This window comes from Trachinotus anak, unplaced genomic scaffold, assembly GCF_046630095.1.
Source record: "Trachinotus anak isolate AG129_WGS33_773 ecotype Australia unplaced genomic scaffold, CSIRO_AGI_Tana_v1 ptg000015l, whole genome shotgun sequence".
Classification (NCBI taxonomy): Eukaryota; Metazoa; Chordata; class Actinopteri; order Carangiformes; family Carangidae; genus Trachinotus; species Trachinotus anak.
In genome coordinates, this window is record NW_027273866.1 from 11492348 (window position 1) to 11515438 (window position 23091).

The 23091-nt window shown below is 41.1% G+C and overlaps 1 protein-coding gene across 4 annotated transcripts in view; it reads left to right on the forward strand.

Moving 5' to 3' along the window:
* gfra4a (GDNF family receptor alpha 4a) overlaps positions 1-23091 on the forward strand; it is a 266508-nt gene that overhangs the window by 122639 nt on the left and 120778 nt on the right. The window contains exon 1 of one of the 4 annotated variants that reach the window (XM_071498093.1): positions 6722-7514. The exons of the other annotated variants lie outside the window; for them this stretch is intronic. Coding sequence (XP_071354194.1) covers positions 7457-7514 — 58 coding nt within the window. The 5' untranslated portion in view covers positions 6722-7456. Of the gene's footprint in view, positions 1-6721; positions 7515-23091 lie in introns of those variants that run through there. 4 annotated transcript variants of the gene reach the window in all.

The following is a 23091-nucleotide window of genomic DNA, read 5'->3' on the forward strand; positions in this document are numbered from 1 at the left end:
ATAACATAGGTCTGGTCATTTGTTTACATTAAATGTGGAAAAGTTGCACATATAGCTTTAATGACAACCATTCACTGTCTGTAGCATCTCAGATGTGAGACTGTTGCTGATTTCCTCTGTTTCATATCACTGTGAATTAAACTTAGTTGGGTCGGGGAATGTTATTTAAACAAAACAAGTCATTTTGAAGCAATAACCCCAGAATCTGAGGTTATGACATTGCTTTGCACCATACAGAAGTAGTGCCCCACAAGGACTGAGGCAGCTACTCAGACACCACATGGGGTCTGCAGTAACTGTGACTGGTCAGCCGTGGCATCTTGTGTTTTCTGTGCAAGTTTCAGATCCAGATGGATATTGCTGAGAGTGATGACAGCACTAAGGGAGTTGAGGAGGAGTTCAGCAATTTTTAACTTTTCTGTTAGATACAGTGATCGAAGCCATCTCCACTGCAAACTTTCTGCACACTCCAAACACCTCTCTCTATCACAGAGAAAAAGAGTGTTAACATGGGGATAACCTGTCAGGGTTTCATTCAGTAAAGAGACAAAGTGGACCTTTCTATTGTTGCATGCATTACAAAGTGAATGAAAGAACTTGAACACAGTCAAATATAAAATAAAAGCTAATTATGTCCCAATCATGTACTAGTGATTGAGAGAAACAGTGAATTATTAATGAACCCCTGTGCTGTAGGAGTCTACGTCATTACTGATGTAATGATCTTGCGTCATGTATAAATCCACCTTAAGGCTGCCTCCTGAACATCAGCAATTTATGCCACTAGTTGAGGAGCTGCTGAGTCAAACCATATGTTCATCAACTTTTTTTTTTTTCCAGTGTGTTATCGTAACCAGAGCAACTGGAAAGCAGCATGGCAGGTTTGTAGAGTTTTACAAAGATGGCCTTTAGTCAAAATGTGGTGGAAATAGAGAGAAGTGATGGAAAAGGAGGATATAGCACAAAGTTTAATGCTCTCATGTCCAGTGCTGACTGCTAGCAAGTCAACTACTACTAAACTACTCTTAAAGCAGATGCTGGTACTGCTTGCTTTACTGTGATAACCACTTCACCTGCTCTGTAGTGCATCAGTATCTTATTGTTCCACTGTGGCTAGGACACAAATACGAACTTTGACATGACTGATATTGATCAAAAGCACTACAGTGTTAGTCTTAATGGGAGAACAAGATGTTTAGTCTGTAGTCTGGGCCAGACTGCTGTGTAACTGGGCAGAGGCTGTGAATAATGAATAGAATCAATAATAATGTAGAGCATTTCTCAAGATGCAATAATATGTATAGTTGGGAAAAAGACACGTGTGTAAACCCTAAACAAGATTCAAGATGAGACATGTGAGTCAAACTGCGTGTTAGACTGAGACAGGTTGAGTGAGCAGAGTGTTGTACAGCAGGCAGCCTTGAGACATTATCATGTAACTGTACTTTCACTGCCTTCATTACCCAGCGAATCTTTGTGTGTGTACTGTGGCCTTGAAAGCTGTTCCAACATCTGATTCAGCTCCATTGCTGCTCAATACTGGACTACAAAGCGTCTCCATCACAGCCGTCGAGTCACACTGAAATGGCTACGTGTAGGTGGTGCTGCGTGACATCTCTGTTATTTTCCCCCTCTTTCTCTCACTTCTTTTTCAGCCTCTCCCTTTAATCTGTCTCCATGTGAGAATATGTATCAGCATGCAGGCACACACACAAAAAAAACAAGTCAGGAGCAGGCATTAATTTGAATGCATTAACACCTCTTAATCAGCCTATGGTAAGATTTTTCTACTGTGTCATGGCCAGCCCAGCAGGAGCCTGTCCCACATACTCTTCTGACTTATGACATCAGCAAATAGCAGCAAATACTTTTAGGGCATGGAGGTCTTTTGAGTCACAGAGCTGAAGCAGAGGCAGGGACGCAGGAATTCTCTGGAAGGATTCGATCCAAAGCAGGAAGGGGGATGTTTGATTCAAAGGGTAGAGGTGTGAACATGTGCCATCTCTTTTGGCACACACTGTAATTCAGGGGAGCTGGGAGAGGAGGGAAAGGGCTACGCTGAACTTGAATAACCTTCCAGAAAAACCTGTTTTGGAGACATACGGGTCGTCCTGCCTTCCCACTGCAACTGCAGCCAGTTTGCCTGTGAGCAAGGCAGTTAACTACTAGCTGCTTCTGAGGAGCTGCTCAGTAGATGCGCATTTGGATGACCGCCAGGGTACGAACTAGACTTCCAACTTTACTCCCCCTCTAGTGTTGCTGTACAGAGTGTACAACACTTTCTTTGTCTTCCTTCTTGTTGAATATGCACTTTCATATAAAAACACACTTGTTTTAATACAAAATGGAACTACAACTTGCAAAGGTTCCCATTACAAACTAAAGACCTGGCATACATTTATCCTGACTGCAGTGACATTCTGCTGTTTGGTGTGGCCACGTCTCTACACACAGGAAGTAATAAAGTGAAATTTAGCAGAAAAATCTGTACTGTCAGTTTAACTTCTACAAAAGAACAGATTGTTCTGAGAAAACCTGTGTCACCAACTATAGGTCATTTTTACTCTCTTGTTCTTTGATACACAGTCAACACTTGTGGCCATGCTCTGTGTAGTTTAGAGAAGCTGTTTGCTATTGCTACTTAGCTAATGTTCGCATTAACAGCTGTTTACTTACCATTGTAGAGAAAAGGTTGTGAATTCAGCATCAAACGTCATTCCTTTACTCAACCAGAGGTGGAAAGCAACACAAAGTTAACTCTAGTTAACTTGTTTGGCAGCAGAGAAAACTTACGATTACTTTAATAGCTTTTTTATTTTATATTACAGTGATTTCTGGTAAATGAAGTTCAGGAACAAAAGATTGGCAGTGTAGCAAATAAGTGTCTATGCATGCTGAGATATGTTGTATCTCCAGTGTCTGTAGCGGCCATAATGCAAACGCCTCTACAGCCTGAAATTGTCCTAATGTCCAATGTGTACAATTTACAAAAAGTAACCTAAGTTCAAATTAAATTCATATAAACTACACATAGTTTATATGAATTAAAGCATAAATCAGCGTATGCTACTAAGCCGAAGAGAGTCCAACCTTAATCACATGGTTATTATGGTAACCATGACAACAAAGCCTCCCAAAGTGGTAATTTTTCCCAAAACCACCATGTTTCCCTTAAATAAGTTTTAACTTTAACTCAAACCATGATCTTTCCTTAAACCTAATCAAACAACAACCATGTTTATTTTTTGGAATTAACAAACAATGCCGATCAGAAAACAGGTCTAAGTGTCGTTACAACCACACACTTTGTTGTTTAATTTGGAAGATTTGTTGAGCATTGATGTAGTTGTGTGCCAACAGGAGCTCTTACCTAAATGAGATGATGTTTGCCTTTCAAAATGACTCCTGAGTGTTTTCTTATGCAGCTAAGATTAGGGAAATACTAACCTTATCACTAATTACTACTTTCTTACAGTTATAGGATCTTTGTTGTTGTGGTTACAATAATAACCATGTTGTTTAGGTTATAGAATTATAACAGTTATGATTAAAGAAACTGTCAGTCACTCGTATTAAAGACCGATGTTCTATTGAAGTACTCATCCATCTCAACTTCCTCCCTGCACAAACTGAGCTCTATAATTATGTCCCCTGACTTCCTCCTGTCCCCCCCAGTGGACAAGAGAAAGATTCAACCTTATTGCAGAATATGTATTACTATATTTTTTAACACATAAATCACCCTGATGAAAGCCCTTTGCCAAAACACGTAGGTGAAATAAAGAAGATTCCTCCAGTTAGTCAACTAGTGTTTCTGAGCTGTTTTTTCACATTTGTTTTGTTGCTACTTGAGCACCTAGTTGGCAGGTGAAGTGGCGACAGCCCACTCCTCCAACAATAGTCATAATAACTGCAGTCATTCAAGAGCTTTGTCACATAAACAGATTTTGTGTTGGTGCACTTGCTGTAACAACTGATGCTGTCATTCTTCTGGGAGGACAGTTACCTTTGTAACCATGCCAGCACAAACAGCCCTTGCTGTCACATTTCTCTGGCTTGCAGAGAAAATGTCATTGAGTGACCAGTAAATCAAATTTTTATCATTCGCTGATTATAATAATTAAGTTTGAAATTATTAAGCGGCACTTACATCCTGAAAATCCAGGCTAATTTTTTTCATAGCAGATTACAGTATGTAGGTCTCCAACCACTAGAAATAAGCTGTTTTATGTTTCACCACACTCCACCATATAGATATGTTCAGTAAAGCCCATATTTAAATTTAATAATAGTCCATTTCCAAAGGAAAATGATTGAAAATGTTGTGGAAAGAGGAGCTTTGGGATTATTTTTCTGTAAAGACAAGTGATACCGAGACTCTGTCAGTAACATGTAGGCATGTGATCTTTAAGCAGTTAAACAACTTTGAGCTAAAGACAGATCTCTGAAATGCAGCTATACATGTCCAGCATACAACAGCACTGAGTACAGCCCTGGTCATTATCACTAAATGTTAAGTAATTAGTACAAACTAATCAATACATTTTATTGTTTATTGATACAAGAATCTTACAGTTTTTTACAGACAATATGTTATTCAAATCGTAATGATACAAGTCCTTATTGGAAGGAAGAAAGAAAACAATGCCTCATGTCATCTAGTGAAAATATGCATCCTTGTTTGGTGTGGATCCCTTCAGTTGTTTAAAGCTTGATGGACCTTCTTTCACTTTCTTTTTGGTCAGTTTAAGCTAGAATATCAATAAAATGCTCAAAAGGAGGACTATGGATGCTGCAATAATGTGCAGCCTACATGTTCACAACAAGATCTTGTCTGAAAAAAATTGATAATCACACTACCTTTTTTTAATGCCCTGCTGCCAACCAGCATAGTTATTCATAGTTCCATCTATAAATGTCATTTTCCCTATATCTTTTGCACTCATGCAGCCCCACATCAGCACACTCCCACCTCCACGTTTCACGGGCAGCACTGTCAGTCACTAAACACTCCACACCAAACATGCTGGACCACGTCTGATCCAGACAAATGTATTTTGGTTTTATCTGACCAAGGAATGTGCTGCCAATACATCAGGGCTATTTTCATATTTTTTTGCTGTTTTGTGCCATTTGTGAACAATGGGTTTCTTCCTGGATGCCATCCCTAGAGGTTGATTTCATGTGATGTCCTTTTCACTATCTGATCAGTCACTGAAACACCAGTTTCCATAGATAATCATTGTGCCAAGTCAGAAGCACTTACCCATCTGTTCAATACAAGGTTGCGTAAATAGTGAATTGTGCGTGCTGTCATTTTTTGAGGAAGACTACTGAGCCTTATGTTCACCTCCTTATGTTCAATAGCCCACTGATGCTCCTGACCATCTCTTATCTTTGTGAAGTCTCGCAATCTGTTTTTTTTGCTTTTTCAAGCAAAGATTTAAAGGTTTAGCCTGATATACAATATTATCGAATATCACAATAATTTCCACCAATGTTATGTTGTTCATATGGGGGGAGGGTTGTATTTATATTTAAAAACATACAAATACATAACCTCTCCCATGATAATTTTGAATATTGGGATATTTGGGCTGGACTATATTGAGATATTAAATCACCTAAGCCTAGTTCCTTACTATGTGGAACCATGCTGCATCAACACCTCCCAGGCTAAAACTGAGAACTGTGGTGAGAGCAGGTTGTACTGTGGAGCCTGCATTTTCATTGTAGTCTATCTAACCTGTTTGCTTTTAAGCATACATACAATGAAATATCCCACACTTCAACTTCAAAGTAATACATAAAAATACGTGTCATTGTAAGATGACATCATTTTGAATCATGTATTGCACAGGGGTGTACTCAGTGTTGTTAAATACTGTACATGCTACTGGCCTTGGAGAACAAAGGCTCCTAGCATCATCTCTCCTCCTGCAGAATCTTTCCTCTCCACTTTCCCTCTGTCTCAGTGTGAGCAAATCCTGAGAGGAGTACACTGCCCACTCTCCTCAGAAAAAATAAAACACTCAACAGAAGTTTGTAAGCGTCTAAGGTTCTGCAGCTTATTCTTTAGAAAGTGAGTACGATCCTTCCCACGTTTCCATGAGTGTCAGCCTTTTTTTTTTTTTTACATACTACACAAACAATGTTTCGGATGAAAGTGTCCCCGAGATGCTGTAAAAATTCCAAAAATAAGCTCTTGGAGGCAAAACAACTCCCAACAGAGAAACTGCTCAAAAATTAATTTCTTATCCAGAGTGCTAGTTTATCGGCTTGAAGATAATTCAGGACAAAAAAAAAAAAAAACCCTAACAGCTGTCAGTATGAAGAATTTAAATATTCTCCATGATTTATGGAGTGCTGCCTCCACAGGCTTAATCCAATTATTCAGGGTGCATGGCAAACAAATTTCCTGCAGATAAAAAGTAGGCTATGTCTCAAAATAATGATAGTGCAGCGTCAATCAAACCCACTGTCCCCAAAACCTAGATCAAAATAGATTATTCTTTGTTCTGTTTTGAGAGGAGACCAGCATGAGCACATTAGGCAGCAGGTAGCCTCAAACAGCCCATGCTGGCTGCAAGATGGTCTCTTCATTTTTACCATTAAGAGGCACAGACACTGAGTCAGCCTGGCTCTGTTTCTACCGTCTGCTCCTCCTGTGCTACGGCTGCTGTAGGGCCCCTTAAAGATTCTTCTCAACTGCCTCCAAATCAATGAGACTCACGCAAGTTGACTGTGGTACTTTCTCTCTTTTGGGGGGAATAACCTACTTTCAGAGAACAGTGGATATGCTCTTCCCACCCATACAGACTATGCACCATTTTACGCAGGTTTACTGTTTCCATTTTATGGCAGTATGAAATAGACTATCGATTGAACTTGTCCTATTTCAACTTTTGCCAAGATTGGATTTTTAAACGAGCTGGGCAGGGCATCTCCGGCCGACCCGCCTGGGAGCAGAGGATCACAGGGACTGAGTGACTCGCAGGTCGGAGTGCGCAAAGCAACGCGCCCCTGTGATTCATCCGCAGTTTCCAGACGGTGCGCAGGTGGAGGCGAAGAGGAGAGGAAGCAGCCGCTCAGGACGGACGGATGAAACGGCCAGGGATGTTCAGTACGCGCAAGAATTATTGCACCTAAGGAACGAACTGTTTTTTTCTTCCCCCTCACTCGGCGTTGCATTGATTTGGAACCACTGGCTCGATTTGGCGCAGCTGTAACCCATTTTTCCTCCATGACAAAAGTTTGACTGTTAAAAAATGATGCTCTGCTCCGCTCCTGTTTTTTCATGCAATGCTGTGGATTCCGGCGTCAGCGTAAGTGGCCAGTCATCACTTGAGAAATAGCTGCGATTCTTTCGGTCTTAATTTCGGTGCCAATTTCAACAAACAGAGGGCTTTTATTCTCGCACACCATCGCTCGCCCGGGATTGCATCCATTTGAATCAATGTCGCACTCCATAATGGACTTCCTCGGACTGTACTTCTTACAGCTGGCTCTTATTGGTAAGTTGAACCACACTTGGAATTTAATTCAGTGTAGTTAAACTTGTGCAGAATGAACGCGTTGTTCTGCGGAAGGTCGCTGCAGCTTTTATTTGACCCGTTTTCAGTCCGAGCTTCATGCTCATTAGTGCCACTCTTCTTTCAGGAGTCTTTAGTCGCCTGCTAAAGTTGCGTAATGAGGTATTTCTTCTCCTGCAGGATCAGCCAGTTGTGTAAATGTCAACGGATTCACCACAGGGTCCTGGACAGAGCAGGGACTTAGATTTTTTTAAGAGACCACACAGACGGAGCGCAAAACATGATCTGATGTGTGACTGACAGTAATGAAGCGGCGGGACGCTGCTCTCGCAGACTGGCCGGGGTTTCTCCACTCAAGAGATGCTGGCGTGCCTTTTCACAACCACGTAGGGCATCTGTGTGTGTGTGTGTGTGTGTGTGTGTTACCCTGGAGGCAGCAGCATGCATATACACGTAGGTTGTATTGATTACGAGATGCCACCAAAGCTGCGCCGCCGCCGCGGCTGCCGCGGCTGTTGCCGCTGCCGCTGCCGCTGGTCTCCGGTGTGACTGTGAAAACCAGAGTGTGTCACAGCGTTTGTGCGCAGCGCGTGCCAGGCCGCGTGCTCGGGCTTGCGCCTGCATCTGAGCGCGTGCGATGCGCGCGCCTGTGCACCTGCCTCTGCAGGTGAAGTGTTTGTCTGTGGGAGTGAGCTGTGGGTGTGCGTGTGCACTCTAGTGAATGCGTGCACTGACCAATCACAGTGTTTGATGTGATTGTGATGTACAGGGTCACATCAAATACTCAATTCATGAGCAGGGACCACCAGCGCGTGCACACACACACACACACACACACACACACACACACACACACACACATTCTCACAGCTTTTTCTCCCCAAATCTATTAATTCTGTTACCTGTGCACTTCTCACTGTGCCAGCTGGTACAAGTCATTTCTAATGTCAGCGCTGTTTTCTGCTGGTCTCATTTCAATTCAGCTGTGATATAACCTCTGATTTGTTCTGATTCTGTTCTGCAAAATCCCCCCACCATGGTGGGAGCAAATGCAGACTGGAAACAGGACGTACAGACGGGGGGGGGGGGGGGGTTTGTTTAGATTTGCAGCCGCACTGATGACAGCTCTCCATCTCAGACTCCATTTCCCTTTGCTGCAGCTGTGATTTCAGCCACTCACGAGGCACACTAAAAGCAGCCTCACATGCTGGGAGTGTGCCGGAAACTCTGGAGCTCTGAAACAAGACGTTCCAACACCTCAAACCTTTAACACACACACACTTGCAGCACTCCTGTCTGCCACACTTCCTCTACAGAGAGTGATGTTAAAATGTCCCCATCCTCCCTTCATTTTCACATCATATATAAAACGTGTATCACAGCGCTGTGCTGTCACTCAAGACATGAGCCGGGTGGGTAAGTGGGGGCAAGATGTGTGGAGGGCGGGCAGTCAGTCCTCGTCTATTCTCCTCAGATATTCTCACCTTGTCAAAGAGACTTGTCAAATCTGCAGTGTCTCACCCAGTACTCATGATCCTGTCCATCAGCATCACAGGAAGGCAGAGAGAAGGAGGGGAGGGGTGGCTCAAAGGAGCTGAAGCAGCTTAAGCCTGAAGGTCACAGAGGGTAAGAGGACAGTAGTCGGTTTGAATCCACAGGGGGCAACATTAGAGGGAGGAGCATATGATTCTTAACATGCTGTCAGAAGTGTTGGGAGCTGAGAGCCCCGGAGCGATTCGTGGGAAAAGCTTGGCATGTTTGCCAAGTCAGCTCATGTAAAACTGATAAGACCTATTATTGTATGTTCATGTATAATATGTATGCGACTGCATATTGCTTTAACTTTCTGGTGATGCATTTTCTCATTTCTCATGCAAAACAGTTTGGTGCAATTTGAATTTTAAGTGAAACAAAAAAAAAGAAAGAAAGAGAAACCACTTGGATTAATGGCTAGCAAATGTGTGAAAAAGCATATTTACAACTATGAAATGGAAGCTTTTATGGTCCACTTGAAGGCAGCATGAGTTCCTGTGTGTGGACTGGCTTAGCTACACTTATGAGGACCAGCACTTGACAGTCCACTTTCCTTATGCAGACCTTTCAGTTTAAGTGGAAATACTGGCCGTGTGCTTGTGTCTGCATGCAGCTTTCTTTCTCGAGCTACTGCTGCAAATAAAAATAAAAACACGTTCCTCTGCAACTTGCTGGGCCCAACAAGGCTTCTAAAATGCCTGTGGTGTCCAGAGCCGTAATAATATCTGTCCAACTGAATGAATGTCTCTCTCTGATGAAGCGTGGTGCGTTATGTGCATGTATGCAAGATTAGCTGTGCTGTGTTTTTGTATTTTGTTAACTTGCGGGGGTAAACTCGTGTAAGGGGGGAAAAAAACAAGCCTCCATTTACTTCAGATTTAAATTAGCATATTTACTGCTCAGTCTTGTGATGCTTCGGTGATTATCTGCCCGTACCACTGTGAACATTTTACAATCATTACTGTAATTAGTTGACCCAGGTTTATCTGCATATTATTCTACTGTAAGTAGTAGGCAGTAAATGAATACACCCGACCTCACCATTTGCAACATGGCAGAAGGTTTATACTGTTTTACACACTCGCCTACACCAGACTAAAATATACCTTTTCATGACAGTAGCAGCAGCAAATCTGTCCTGTCCTGTGATTTGGTGCTGCCTGTCTTTTCTGTGCTGAAACTCTTTCTCCTGCTCCTTGCTGCTCTCTGTCTGGACATCTTCACCTTTCTGCTCTCCTTCCTGGCTGAAAAAGTGTAAGGATTATTCCTTTGAACTGATATATCAAATGTGCCGTATAAAAAATACCTTTAAAAAAAACTGCTATGGTAATCTTATAAAATATTTACCGTTAACTGACAATGACACAATCCACTGACAATACAGGCTCCTGTATTTCTCTGCCTCACTATGCTGTCTTCAACTTCTTAAACTTACTGCAGATATAACCTGTTAACTAAAGGCAGAACAGAATTGAAATACTTGGGTATTATATGGTTAACTGTAAATATGTGAATTGAATGAATATAATTTAATATAATGTATATTATATTGAATATTTGTGCTCCTTGCAGAAAGATTATATAGATATTATTAGAAGATGCTCCACAATACATCCTAACTCCTCATCATCCCAGATGATTATTAAAACAGCTTATACCTTTTTGAGATGATAAATCACAGTGAAATTTCTTCATATACTTGCTACTACTAGTTCCAAACACTAAGCAAGAAAAGACTGTTGAAGTAATTTTCTAATACACATGTACACTTTCCACACGCATCTGTGCATTTGTACAATAAAGTGTGCAATATCATTACTGATCTCAGAACAGTGGAAGCTGACTCACAAGCACACTTTGGCTATAGCTAGTCACTCGTCCGTGATCCCAGGATTATCCTCAATGCACACGCACAAACATCCAAAAACTGCTGCTCAACAAGCCCCAGCCTTTCAATGGGACACGCCCATGCCGACGCCCATGGAAATGACAGAAATGATGGCTAAAATGGCTGCTAGTCAAGCTAGAGGGCAATTAGTTCCAGGATGAATGCAAACAGGCAATATTAGATCTTTGTGGGACAGAACGCTGCTTCCAGATGTGAGGAGAGATATTGTTTCCACTTTGGTGTGGTTCTAATTGATGTCTGTTTTTAGCTTTAACTGGTTAAGCACTGCTTGCCACTGGTTTTACATAAGGTGAATAGTGTTATAAACTCAGTGGTAACTGACTGGTGAGAAGTAATGATCATCAACATTAAGCACTAACTGCTTGATGCTGGTATGTATAGTTTTCCCAGCATGAGTTTGTGATGATTGGTTCCTCACAGGAGCAGCGGTTGTTGTGGGAAGGTGTGAACAATTTGAGGAAGCATTAAACTGCAGGAGCTTACATAGAAGCAAACTGGTGCAACTCGAGATTAGATTCATCAGGGTGGGGAGCTGGGATGATGTCCTTTACAGGCGTAATGGACTGAAAAGGGCATCCACTGCTGATTTTAGATCAGCCCGTTTTGGCAAACAGCTGATTATGTGTAATCTGTCTGAAACTTGCTGTCATCAGTTACATTTAGTGGAATTGTGAAAAGAAATGTTTGAAGAGGAAACATTTAATTTTGATTATAAAATTATGGGCTGCAATTCAATTTTCCACAGAGTGTCATGATGATGATGTTGAAAAGAAAAACAAGTGAAATCCCTTCAAAGTAAAGGTCAAAATGTGATACAAACATCTGATTATTACTTCAAAACAACAGCAACATGGCACTGAAATGACTAAGTGACTGATACTGTTCTCATTATTCAACAGTTTTTACACCAGGAATCACGTTGTACTGTAGCTAATCACAGCTTAGCCGTTGATAAAGTCAGGAAAGCTTCTCAAATCACTGAATGGAACAAAACAATCATGATTTTTTATTTTGAGGACTCTAGAGCAAAGTTACCCAAAAGTAATTACAGCACTGAGAGTAAGCTGACTGCTGATTACCATTCCTCATTAGGTAATTATTTACTGATTAACTTTCCGCTGCAATTGAATTGATTTTTACAGTAGTCCTTGCATATTTGGCATTATTATTATTTACTGCAGTAGAATGGTCTCATCTTCAGAAGAAAAGCAAATCCTCTTAACACTGTTGGATATTGATAGAAGTTTAATATTCACTGAATTTATGTTTTTTTTTCTCTTGGTTTTTAAACATTTTTCTCTCTTACATTCCCTTTAAAGTGCATGATCTGACATCTACATGGCTTTGTTGCAAGTAGATGTGATCTTTACCAGGAAGACTAATTGCAGACTAAAAGCAATTAAGGGGCTTCTCATTTGAGGAAAAGTTCTCAAAGTGTAACTTGTGCCAGTGTAAGGAAACTGGTCTGTCTGCTTCCTCTAAGATGGATTTCAATATTTTTATTGAACGTCAGCACCAGATGGTGAGTCTGCGCTTTAAGAATCACAGCTTTACTCATACTGACCTTTTTTCACCTGGCCTCATGTTAACTTACATGAACTTAAATGTTCTGCTCAGTGAGACATGCAGATTTTACATTTGGGAAAAAGCAGCGTTGGATGATGTAATCAGTATCAGCAGACACCTTGAGTTGCGATTAATCAGGGGAGAAAAAGTTGGATTGCTGCAACCTTAGTTGATGGTTTCATGCTCTTGATAGCTGTAAATTATTTAGACGTACAGCGAGGAATAAGATGAATACACAACCAAACATTTCTGTCATGGTTTATTTTCTCTGAAGAGTGACTACGGCCTAAATTATTAGTTTTTTCTTCACACTCAACAGAGTTTTTTCCAACAAAATTCATATTATATGTAAACCCAGCTGAATCCGGTCAAATTGAGATCATTTCTGTCTGCTTGGATTCGAAAGTTCAATTTAGCTGAATCCCATGGCCCCTCCCTCACCATGACATCATAGACGAGACTCCGAAGTGTATTTTGTACATTGACCATTCAACTGTGACAGTAGCTGCTGCGGCGAGTACAAGAAGCAGAACTCTTGCTAACCGTAGCCACAGTTCGTGTCTCTCACACATGGCAGCTGGTGACATTAGCATTAACAAGCCAGATAGTGGATGTACGAGATTTATTCCTCTCCAGTGGCAGTAAACACGGCTCACAGGCGCAACAATAACTCTGCTGTTTTCAGAACTTAACAGGATCTTTTGGGCTGACAAACAATAACGTTAACTGCAGTAAACGGGAGGCTAAGGCTACGTACTGACACACTCCTTCAGAAACACACACACCGGAGCATCTCACAGGAGAGCTGCTAGTGGAGCTACAGCACAGATGTCCACACAGTGACCATGAATGCACCATAGTGCCTGTCAAGGCTCCACCAGACTATACTGAGTACCAGCTTATACATCTTCTCGTCCCAGCCACAGCAGTGGTCAGTCTGTCTTCCTCATGTTGTGCCTATTATATCACACACTACGTAGACCTCAGGCCACACCTCCCACAGTCATTTTTTATGCCTCCACACCACTGACAGCTGTGACTGGAGGTTTTATGTTTCCTTCAAATTTTGTACAAACTTTCACTTGGACTCAAGGATGAAGTGTTTAGATTTTGGTGGTCAAAGGTCAAGTTCATTGTGGCCACACAAAAAGCGATTTTAGCCATAACTCAGCATGTTTATTAGCTGCAACTGGTCAGCTTGACGAAGGCCTCACTAATATTATGGAAGAAAGGCTTCTAACTTTAATTTAATGGTGTAGTTACTCTCTAAAGCTGTATTCATGGGCTGCCCTCGGGGGCAGACAAACACAAAACAAGCGGATACACTCTCCTATTACCTCTGTTTTGGTTTCCACCAACTCCTGCTCAAATATCTGTCTCATAGCTGCTAAGTACTTCATCTTCTTCAGCTCTTTCTGCCTTCTATCTGGCACTGGGCATATAACAGTAGATATAGAGGGTTTGTCAGCACTCACACACTGCTGCTGGAAAACAGGATTCATTAGAGACTGCACAGTAAATGTGTCATAAAACAAACACAAAGAGCTAAAAAAGCTGTCAAGTTCAGCAGAAAATGCAGCAGAGTTGTGTAAAAAGTTTTTGTGTGTGGGTTTTACATCTGTCACTGCAAACCCACATAGTCATTTGAAGCAATGGTAATGTAAGAGTATTAATCACTGTCTTCAAAGTGCTGTAAATGTACAGGGTTTGGTGTGGGAGATGTAATCATATGTATTTGAGTGTCACACACGACAGATATTATAGTGCAGAGGGAGGGACAGTGAAAGACATTCTACAGATCATAAGACAAACATTTCACTCCACACAAATAGCTTCCTAATTAACAATCTCACACACACACACACACACACACACACACACACACACACACACACACACACACACACACACACACACACACACACACACACACAGAGAAAGGCCTCCAGTGTATCCAAACCAAACTCCTTCTGTTGCTCTCTGCAGTTCCTCAGCCTCATCACTATGCTTTGTATTGGAATGAATAATTTGCTCCTCGTGTGTTGGGTAACCTTGAATTGTGACAGATAATATTATGGGTTTTTGCAAGTATAAGCTTTATGCATTTATTCTGACAAATCTGAAACCCACCCCCTCATTGCCACCCCCTGACATGTATAATTCATAATCACCCTTCTCTCTCACCAGGTCCCCATAGCTGGTGCAGGGTAGCACAGTTTCTTGATTTCTCTTACAGTGGATACTTCTCTGCACCTTCAAGTTTCCAATGACAGAGAGAAGCAAGAGAATATTGTCGGAGAATTACAGGAGCAAACATAGCGGGAAGCGGAGGATGGGAATGTGAATGCAAATAAGCCGTGTGTGACAGTGAGAGAGGGGATTTATTTTTCCATGAGGCTGGAGCTGTCGTTGGGCATCTAACAGAGAGGAGATACGTATCCTCTGTAGAGCGTCTCACTAGAGCTGAGCTGCTCTTTAGATCCCCGGTGCGTCGGCTCAGTACTGTGCTGCTCCTTTTAATTTCATTTACACCTTCCTGGTTGTTGTTTATGCAGAACACCTGTTGCTCCACATCCCTAAAGTAGAGATGGTAGCGATGGTTCGCCCCAATCTGCAGCCCCAATCTCCACACTGGCAGAAATTATTTTTGACACCCAATCCATCTTGTGTGATTGATTTATTGATTTAATTTGTCAACTGTCACCTTGCTGAGATAATGCTTTGGCAAAAAACAAGAACAGTGCCTTTCCATCTGTCATTCTGACTCAAAAAAGTTGGTTGAAACATAAAGTTGGGTAGCTTTGGGCCTGTTTCAGTGGTGACTAGTTGACATTTATAGTCAGTACTCTGTTGTCTCAATGGTTTTCTCACTGCGCTGTTATCTTTACCAGGACATGTAATACTGTATGTATAAAGAGCAGATGGAAGCAATTACAGGCTATCAGCAAGTGAAGAAAAGAGCAAAATGAAGGCCCCTAAGATGGAGATAAATATTCCCTGGAACAGAGGGAATCAAACTGCTGCACTGATGCTAGTAGGGAGGATTTTGCAGGGTGAAACCAAAATGACAGTGCTCCTTATTATGTTAAAACCCTGTCATTTCCACTGGCTTTTGTTGAGGGACGATTGTGCCACAGAGACAATTACCCTGCCCTTGCTTCACTGAAAGGATATGGCATTTACTGCCACCGTATTCCATAGCCAAGACGTTTAACTTTGTAATGAAAAGGCTGCAAAACGGTCCAGGCTGATTGTGAGAAAGCCTAAAAGGCTGCAATTAATCAGAAGAAAAAGTTTTGTGAGTGGGGGAAAAAGGTAGTGTAGAGTTGGCTTGGCAGAGAGAATGACAAGTGGTAATGAAACAAGCTAGCAAGGCTTCAAGGCCCTTCATCAAGTGTTCACAGTACTTAAAGCCTGTAAGTGTTTCTGTCAGCGTGTGTTTGAGTATGAAGAACTTTCAGAGTCTTGTTGCGAGTGGTGCAAACCATCTTACAGACCCACAGAATACAGGATCTTCTTACCCTACCATTCTATTGAGAACAGTGCTCATATTGTTATCTGGCAGAGACGAAGGTGACATAAAAATATCTCTCAGATAATCACATGGCCTCAGCTTCCATTCACATGATCTCGTGCATTAATCACACACTCTGTCCCCGCGCTGCACGTTAGTAATCCTCCTGTCACAGGCCTGCGTGAGCCCCAGTTAGTGTCTCTCCTGTAGTTATTGTTTTTACATTGGAGACATGAAGGATTACATTTTGAGTCACAGATGTAAAACAGGTTTTGTCACAAAGTCTTTGAGTAAATCAGCAGATTATCTAAGAAAACCTCATATATTTCTAGAGAAATGCCCATAATCCTCAAAAGACTTCTCTGTCCTGTTGCTAAGAGACAAACTCTCAGATGACATACATTTTTCTTTTTACCTATACAAGTGTCTCGATCGCTGTGTCCCCATCGTCTGCTACATACTTACTGTGAATAGTATGTAATATGTGTTTTTGTAGTTGGCATTACAAGAAACCAACATTCTTGACAGGATATGATACAATGACATCACACTGCGACTGCCAGTTAAACTTTACAAGGCAGCATCATGTTCACTGTTTATTACTGAGGTCTTAGTTTAATGTGGTGGTGTATTTGACTACATTTATTGAGAGGTGTTTCCATTTTTTTCGTCTTCCCTATTAAGAAGTCAGAATATTAGAAACACCTCTGAATATAGTGCAGCACATTACAACATCACCACTAATTATGACCTCAATGCTAAAACACGTAATTGAATTACCATATTTATGATAATGTCAGAAAGAGACTGTCCTCCTGTAAAAAACAAGCCCATGGGTCGTCTGTCGTTTGCTAGGCAAAATCTAGTGGCCGTTGTAGTTATGACAGGAGCAAAGGGAAAAGTGCAGTGACGTAGTTTATAGAGCGACAAATTGGACAGATTGGTCAAAAACCTCATAGGCATTATAAAAGTATACTTAATGTTAAACCAACAGTATTGGATTGTATTAATATTATAAAATGGTCACGAAGTGTGTACTGACTTTTTGGAATATACTGCACTTAATTCTGTCACATGTAAAAGCATTGTAGCCCCTAAACTTGCTGCACTGCACGTCTTAAACCTGACAAAGATGGCAACTGGAGAAACATCCATAGTGAGTGAGCGAGGGATGGAGGGAGGTAAGTTTTTTGACAGCTGAGAGTTTATGATATAGAATTGAGCCTGTTACTTGAGCAGAATGTTGTACAGGCTGTTTGAAGGATTAATGTTGCTCGGCTAACACGTTATTTACTGTGTTTGTCTACAGTGTGACGGGGTAAAGCTCGTCACCCTAAAACTGTCCCATAAGCCCAGTTTAACCTATAAGAGTTTTCTGCCGGCTCATGTCAGTTGTTTTGTTCCATGGAGAAATGACTGAGTGGAAAATGTCTCCTGACTTCTTAAACACAGAAACGGACAGAGTCAATTGGACAAGAAATACGGTGTCATACAATGTTATGTAAGAGAATAACATATCTGTTAAGATCAGACAGAAAAACAGGGGTCCCAAAGCCAAAGTGGACGGTTCTAAGAGCTTGACAAGTGAGTGTCTACGTGTGTGACTGAAAAAGAGAATGCACTGTAGGAAAGCCTATTACCATAGTTGCTATCTAAGATTTGAAAATTGCCAAACAGCTGAATCCACTGCTACTTAATTTACGATAGCAATTTTAGTTTTGACTCAAAATCACTTTGTAAAACATGTTGGAAAAAATCTGTTTTACTGTACGCCAGGCCGATTGTTATTTTAGCAGCAGGGATTTCTTTCAACAAACTGCAGCTTTTCTCAAAGTTTCTGTGTATTTTAATGAAAAAGAAACTGGCTTATTTCATTGACTCAAAGATTACTACATGAGAGACACAAACTGAGGCCAAAGCTTATCCATCTCTGCCTGTCTCAGCTCCCATTTAGGTCAGGTCATATTAAAGAGGTGGCTCCCCCACTTTCCATCTTACTTTACCCTGAGAACTCCCAGCAGATGAGAGCAGACCAGCAGGAGGCAGAAGGGGAGCAGAGATCCCGGCCCAGAGCAGGAGCTGATGCGAGATGACATCCTGCAGCCTCTTCTGCAGGGGCCCCAGGATCTGGGGAGCTAATTGGTTTCTAATCAGAGCTTCAGTTTCTGCAGTGGCGTTACGCTCAGTCTGTTGAGACAGAAATAGAGGAAGAGTGTGAAATCGGGACTCAGGAATCAGGTTCAGTGCCAGGCTGTCAACTGACTAAGCCATCGGGAGGTGGAGGAGGATGGGGATGTGTAGAATGGGCCAAATCGCAGCAGGCGATCCACCCAGCCTGTCTCAGATATGTGCCAGATAACATTTATGAGGGCTAATGAAAGAGATTTTGGCTCAACACTCTTACATGGTTTTTACTCTGTAGTCTGTCATGGGCCGCTCAACTGATTATCTTTTTGTCTTACACGTTCCATGCCATCACACAACCAGACGGAAAACCAGGCAGACAGAAAAAGAACAATAAAAACTGGAAGAAGTTCAAGATTTCATCAGTTTACAAGAGGCAAAACCAGTTTATTGGCAGTGATGATAGGGCAGTTTGTGTCTTGTCTCTTTTCCCAGAATATTTATCACACAAAGTCTAATTTAACTTCTAATCTGCAGAACGCAGTATGTTTTTGCATAAAATCAAATTAAATGAATAACATATGTTAATATTAGTTGTATTTAGCTGTGATCTTTTGTGTACACAACCAAATCATACGATTGAAGAAGTGAACAAATGAAGCCCCGAAATAGGCTTTGTTAGCTGACTCGTAGTTGGATTGGTTCAATCATCAGAGACCTGCTTGACTAACATTCAGCAAAGATTTGACAAGAGTTTGACTTGGTATTCATGACTTGAGACTTGACTTAGACTTGTAACTGATGACTTGACTTTTTTAATTAAATATTTGCATTTTTCTAGAGTAAACCAGCTGCAACAGTTTTCATTAATATTGAAAATAAAATTTTTCATTAATAATTTCACTAATTTAATGTGATTTAATGATCATCAGAATTTCAAAGCACTTGACTTGTGATTTGCTTTATCTGAGCGATGACTTGACCTGCCTTGCTTGATTTTACAGCAGGAACTCAACTTGTCTTGCTTGAATCTCGCCACAGTAACTTGGAACTTGCTTAAGACTTGAAGGTGAAGACTCAACACTTGCTTGTGACTTGCACACGTGTGACTAACTCTCACCTCTACGGCAAACCTGAAGCTAGAAATTACACTTTGCAGAAACCTGATCAGGCATTCACCAATTTAAATTAATTCAATTTTGGCTTCTGAGTAAATCCTGGCAGACTTGCGTTGTGGTGTTTTATTCAAGAGATCATTGTGATTGTCACAGGTCTGATCCTGGTGTTTTCACAGTAACAGCCAATGAGCCTCATGGGTAATGTTTTTTTGTTGTTTTTTTTTTTTGTGAAAAATACATCTGTGACCTTTGCCTTCACACATTTAAATTATCTTTGAACATGAGAGATCAGTGTTGTGATCACCAAGGACAGAAAGGTTTTGGCAACAATAACCTTGTTCCAGGCCTCTGAGTCACCAACTTCATCTGTGATTTATTCAGTGATTTGTTTGTGCTTATTCACTAATCAGCAGCTATTTCTGCTGATTGAAGAAACTGTTGACTAATCGGGGCATTGTCAGCAGGATTAAGAATGCAGATGTCATTTTCCTACACAGTAAGCCAGCTACCTTTCTGTATCCATGAAAAATAGTGATATGAAATGGTCACAAAAATGGTGATAAGTGATTACAGTTGTGTCAATGTCACGACACAACTGTAGAGGTTGTACCTCAGCTTCCATTGTCAATGAAAATGATGCATCAATCTTTACTGATTTGTTGGGCCAAAACAAAGGAACCTCTTCTCTCAAACAGAAATCAGCTAATGAGAATACGATGCTGGGATAATGAATGAAGTGTCTGATTATCAGACAAAAGGAAAAAGCAGAAAGAAACAGTTTTAATCCATTTTTAGTCACTTGTGGAAGTAAAACAAGCTTTAAAAACAACATTTACCTATGATTACTTTTATTACATTGATATGGCAAGCATTGTTAGCATTAGCATTCATTTAGATTTATGTTTTTAATATTATGCAAACTAATGGCAAATATTCACTAATGTCCAATATTCAGTTTCTTTTTAGCTCTACTTTGGTCTCCACCGACATTTAAAGGAAATCTTTGGTGATTTAGTTATTGGCTAACTTTATTTGTCTGACATTTAGTGCTGGGTAGTCACAGGGCAACCACTAAAATTACATTTGGGAGCTCATCTAAGGGGAACTGCAGAGTTGGTGATTGTGGGCTTGTCAATATGAGTGAACCCTGTCACACTATACGTAGTCATTTAAATTTTGATTAATGCAGCTTTAAACCAAAATGAGGGCCTTTTTTTCATTGAGGATTTATTTTCTCTTCAACTTTCAGACTACAAAGCTATTAGATGACTCAGCCGATGAGTGACAGGTGACACAGATCTTGACAGCTGAGTGGCAGGATGGCGGCACTATCACCGAACTTCCTGCCTCAAGCTGAAAAGCTGCATGTTGTAGCTTGAACTTGGGGAGAATGCCAAAATGGAAACATGACAGAAACGTTAGCAGTGAGGGAGGGCAGGTTTAATGTTGGTTTTATCAAGTTAAACTGGTCTTTTTAAACTATCAGCACATTTATGTCCTACAGGCACTGAGATGGATTGCATGTGAATATCATATGCAGCTTTTTGCGGGTCTCCAGTTAAGCTGAGAATAAGATGGGGCGACCCCCCTCCTATCTCCGCTCAGTGGATCATCTCCCTTTAGCTAAGCTGATAAATCCTGCCTTCAAGGTCTTTTTGTTCCAGCACATCTAAATACAGTTTTTTTTCTTTAGATTTATTTCAAAGGGGATTTTAGGGTGTCGTGGTTGACATGCTACACACAATGTAAGAAGGAATTAGTTGCTCTTCTTTCCCGTTTCATCTGGTACATGTTTGCATTTCACCAGTGGGATCACAAATTTGTGTTCCAGTGTCTCTCTCTTGGACACAGGAGTGGGCATATTAGATATTGTGGGGTTTGAACTTGTGACTCTCTTGCTTTGGTTTATTGTTAAGCTTGCGGTCATTCAGTCTGCTACTTTACGTATGATACATGTAGTGAAGGATTACATTAAACTCTCCTCCAAAACTGAGCCATTAGATGAAACCTTGATCGTTTTGCTCGGAACATGTTGTACTTTTGTGTTTTTTGCAAGACTGAGACCTGAAGATTAGTTGAGCCAATATAACTAAGGTAAGGAAGATTAGTAACACAAGAATGAATGTAAATAGGATTCAGCAGCAATGAAAGGTACAAAGTGGTCTAATTAAATCCCTCTCGATGTGAATTCAATTTCCCCAGGCATCACGGCATCCTGTCAGTGACAAAGAGAGCCGCTTCTCTCTCTTCCTCTCAGCAAATTCCAATTAGGTAGTGGGTGTATGTTGGTGTGCCAGTCAATCATAGTCAGGCTGTGTTGTAAAGATGATGACAGTGGCAATGTATTGACTGCAGCCCTTTCGGTGCCTCTTATTTGAAACAATAGACAGTTAACAGAGATATAGATTTTTCTTTATATGCTCGTTGAGTAGGACAGCTGGTTCATTTAGAAACTGGCCACTCGCAACCGCACAGCATTCATTGCTTCGAGGGTTTCTCAAAAATATTGATAACACTCGCATGGCCCTTTGTACTGCGGCAGCTTCTCTGGCCAATTAACACTGGCACCCACTGCTAAAGTGATTTTCATGTCTTTTGAAAATTGAAAATATTTTTGCCCTGGTGTTATCCATTGCAGATCACTGTGGTATTACAGTCTGCCAACCAGGCACTTTCCTTTTTTGTAACGCTTGTAAGCAGCATGGGGATGACAACAAGGAGAAGCAACAAAAGAAAATACTGGTGTGGAGGAGGACTGTCAACACCTACAACTAGGGAAAGATTTTATTGATACCAGTGCTATTATTGATTCTGCACATCAGTCCAATCCCTTATAGATTCCTTTAACAATTCCTGATCAATTTTCTGTGTGGACAGAATAACATTAATTCATTAATTAATAACAAAATCACTTGCCTATAACAAAGGATATTTCCCCACTGTACAATACATGCTGTTCAAATGGGAAGCAGTAGCACTTTCATGGAGTTTAAGTTTCCATGACATCACCCATAGGCTTCTGAAGAGCAGTTTTAAAGCTCAGTGTGAGCTGCTCCGCTGTCACCTTGGCAGTAAATGACTCGGCCTAACTTTCGGCTCATCCAAAAATGGGCAAAGAGGTGGGGCATGTGTGGAGCCGAGACTTCAGTGCATGCCGGAGTCAGCCTCAAGTGGTCATATGAAGAAGTGCAATTTTTGTCACTTCATTGTTGGCTTCATTTTTCAGTCGTGGAGGTTGCAGCTTTGTTCAAACCCAAGCTCAATAGCGACATGTTTCAGCATGTTAGTGGTGTTTCCAGCCGTACTTGAAATGACCATTTTAAAGGCATAGCTGCCAGCACCAACATCATCTTTCTTCATGATATGAAACCACGCTTTGGACTGTTTCTTCCTCTTCGCCATGACTTCTCCGTCCTGCAAGTTTCCTGCAGCGTAGATGCATGAGTTAGACATTGTTGGTTTGCAATACACAACTGTCAGAAACATAAACCGGCATCGGTAAAAGGAATTAATAAGCTCAAACGTGTACGATTCCCATGGTTCAGACAATTAGTCTGATTGGGCTTTTGGAGCAGAGGTAAGAGAAAGATAGGCTACAGTTACACACCATCATCATCTCAAACCACAAATGCGCACACACTAATACACACTTAGATATTTTCTTCAAATCGAATAACTGATGCCTGTTGTGATGGCCAGTGCCAGCATGGCCCCCATCATCGTACGTGTTTGCCTTCAGAGAGCCTCATTTATTTTGAGAAGACTTTTTTTTTTTTTTTTTTTTTTTTTTAAACA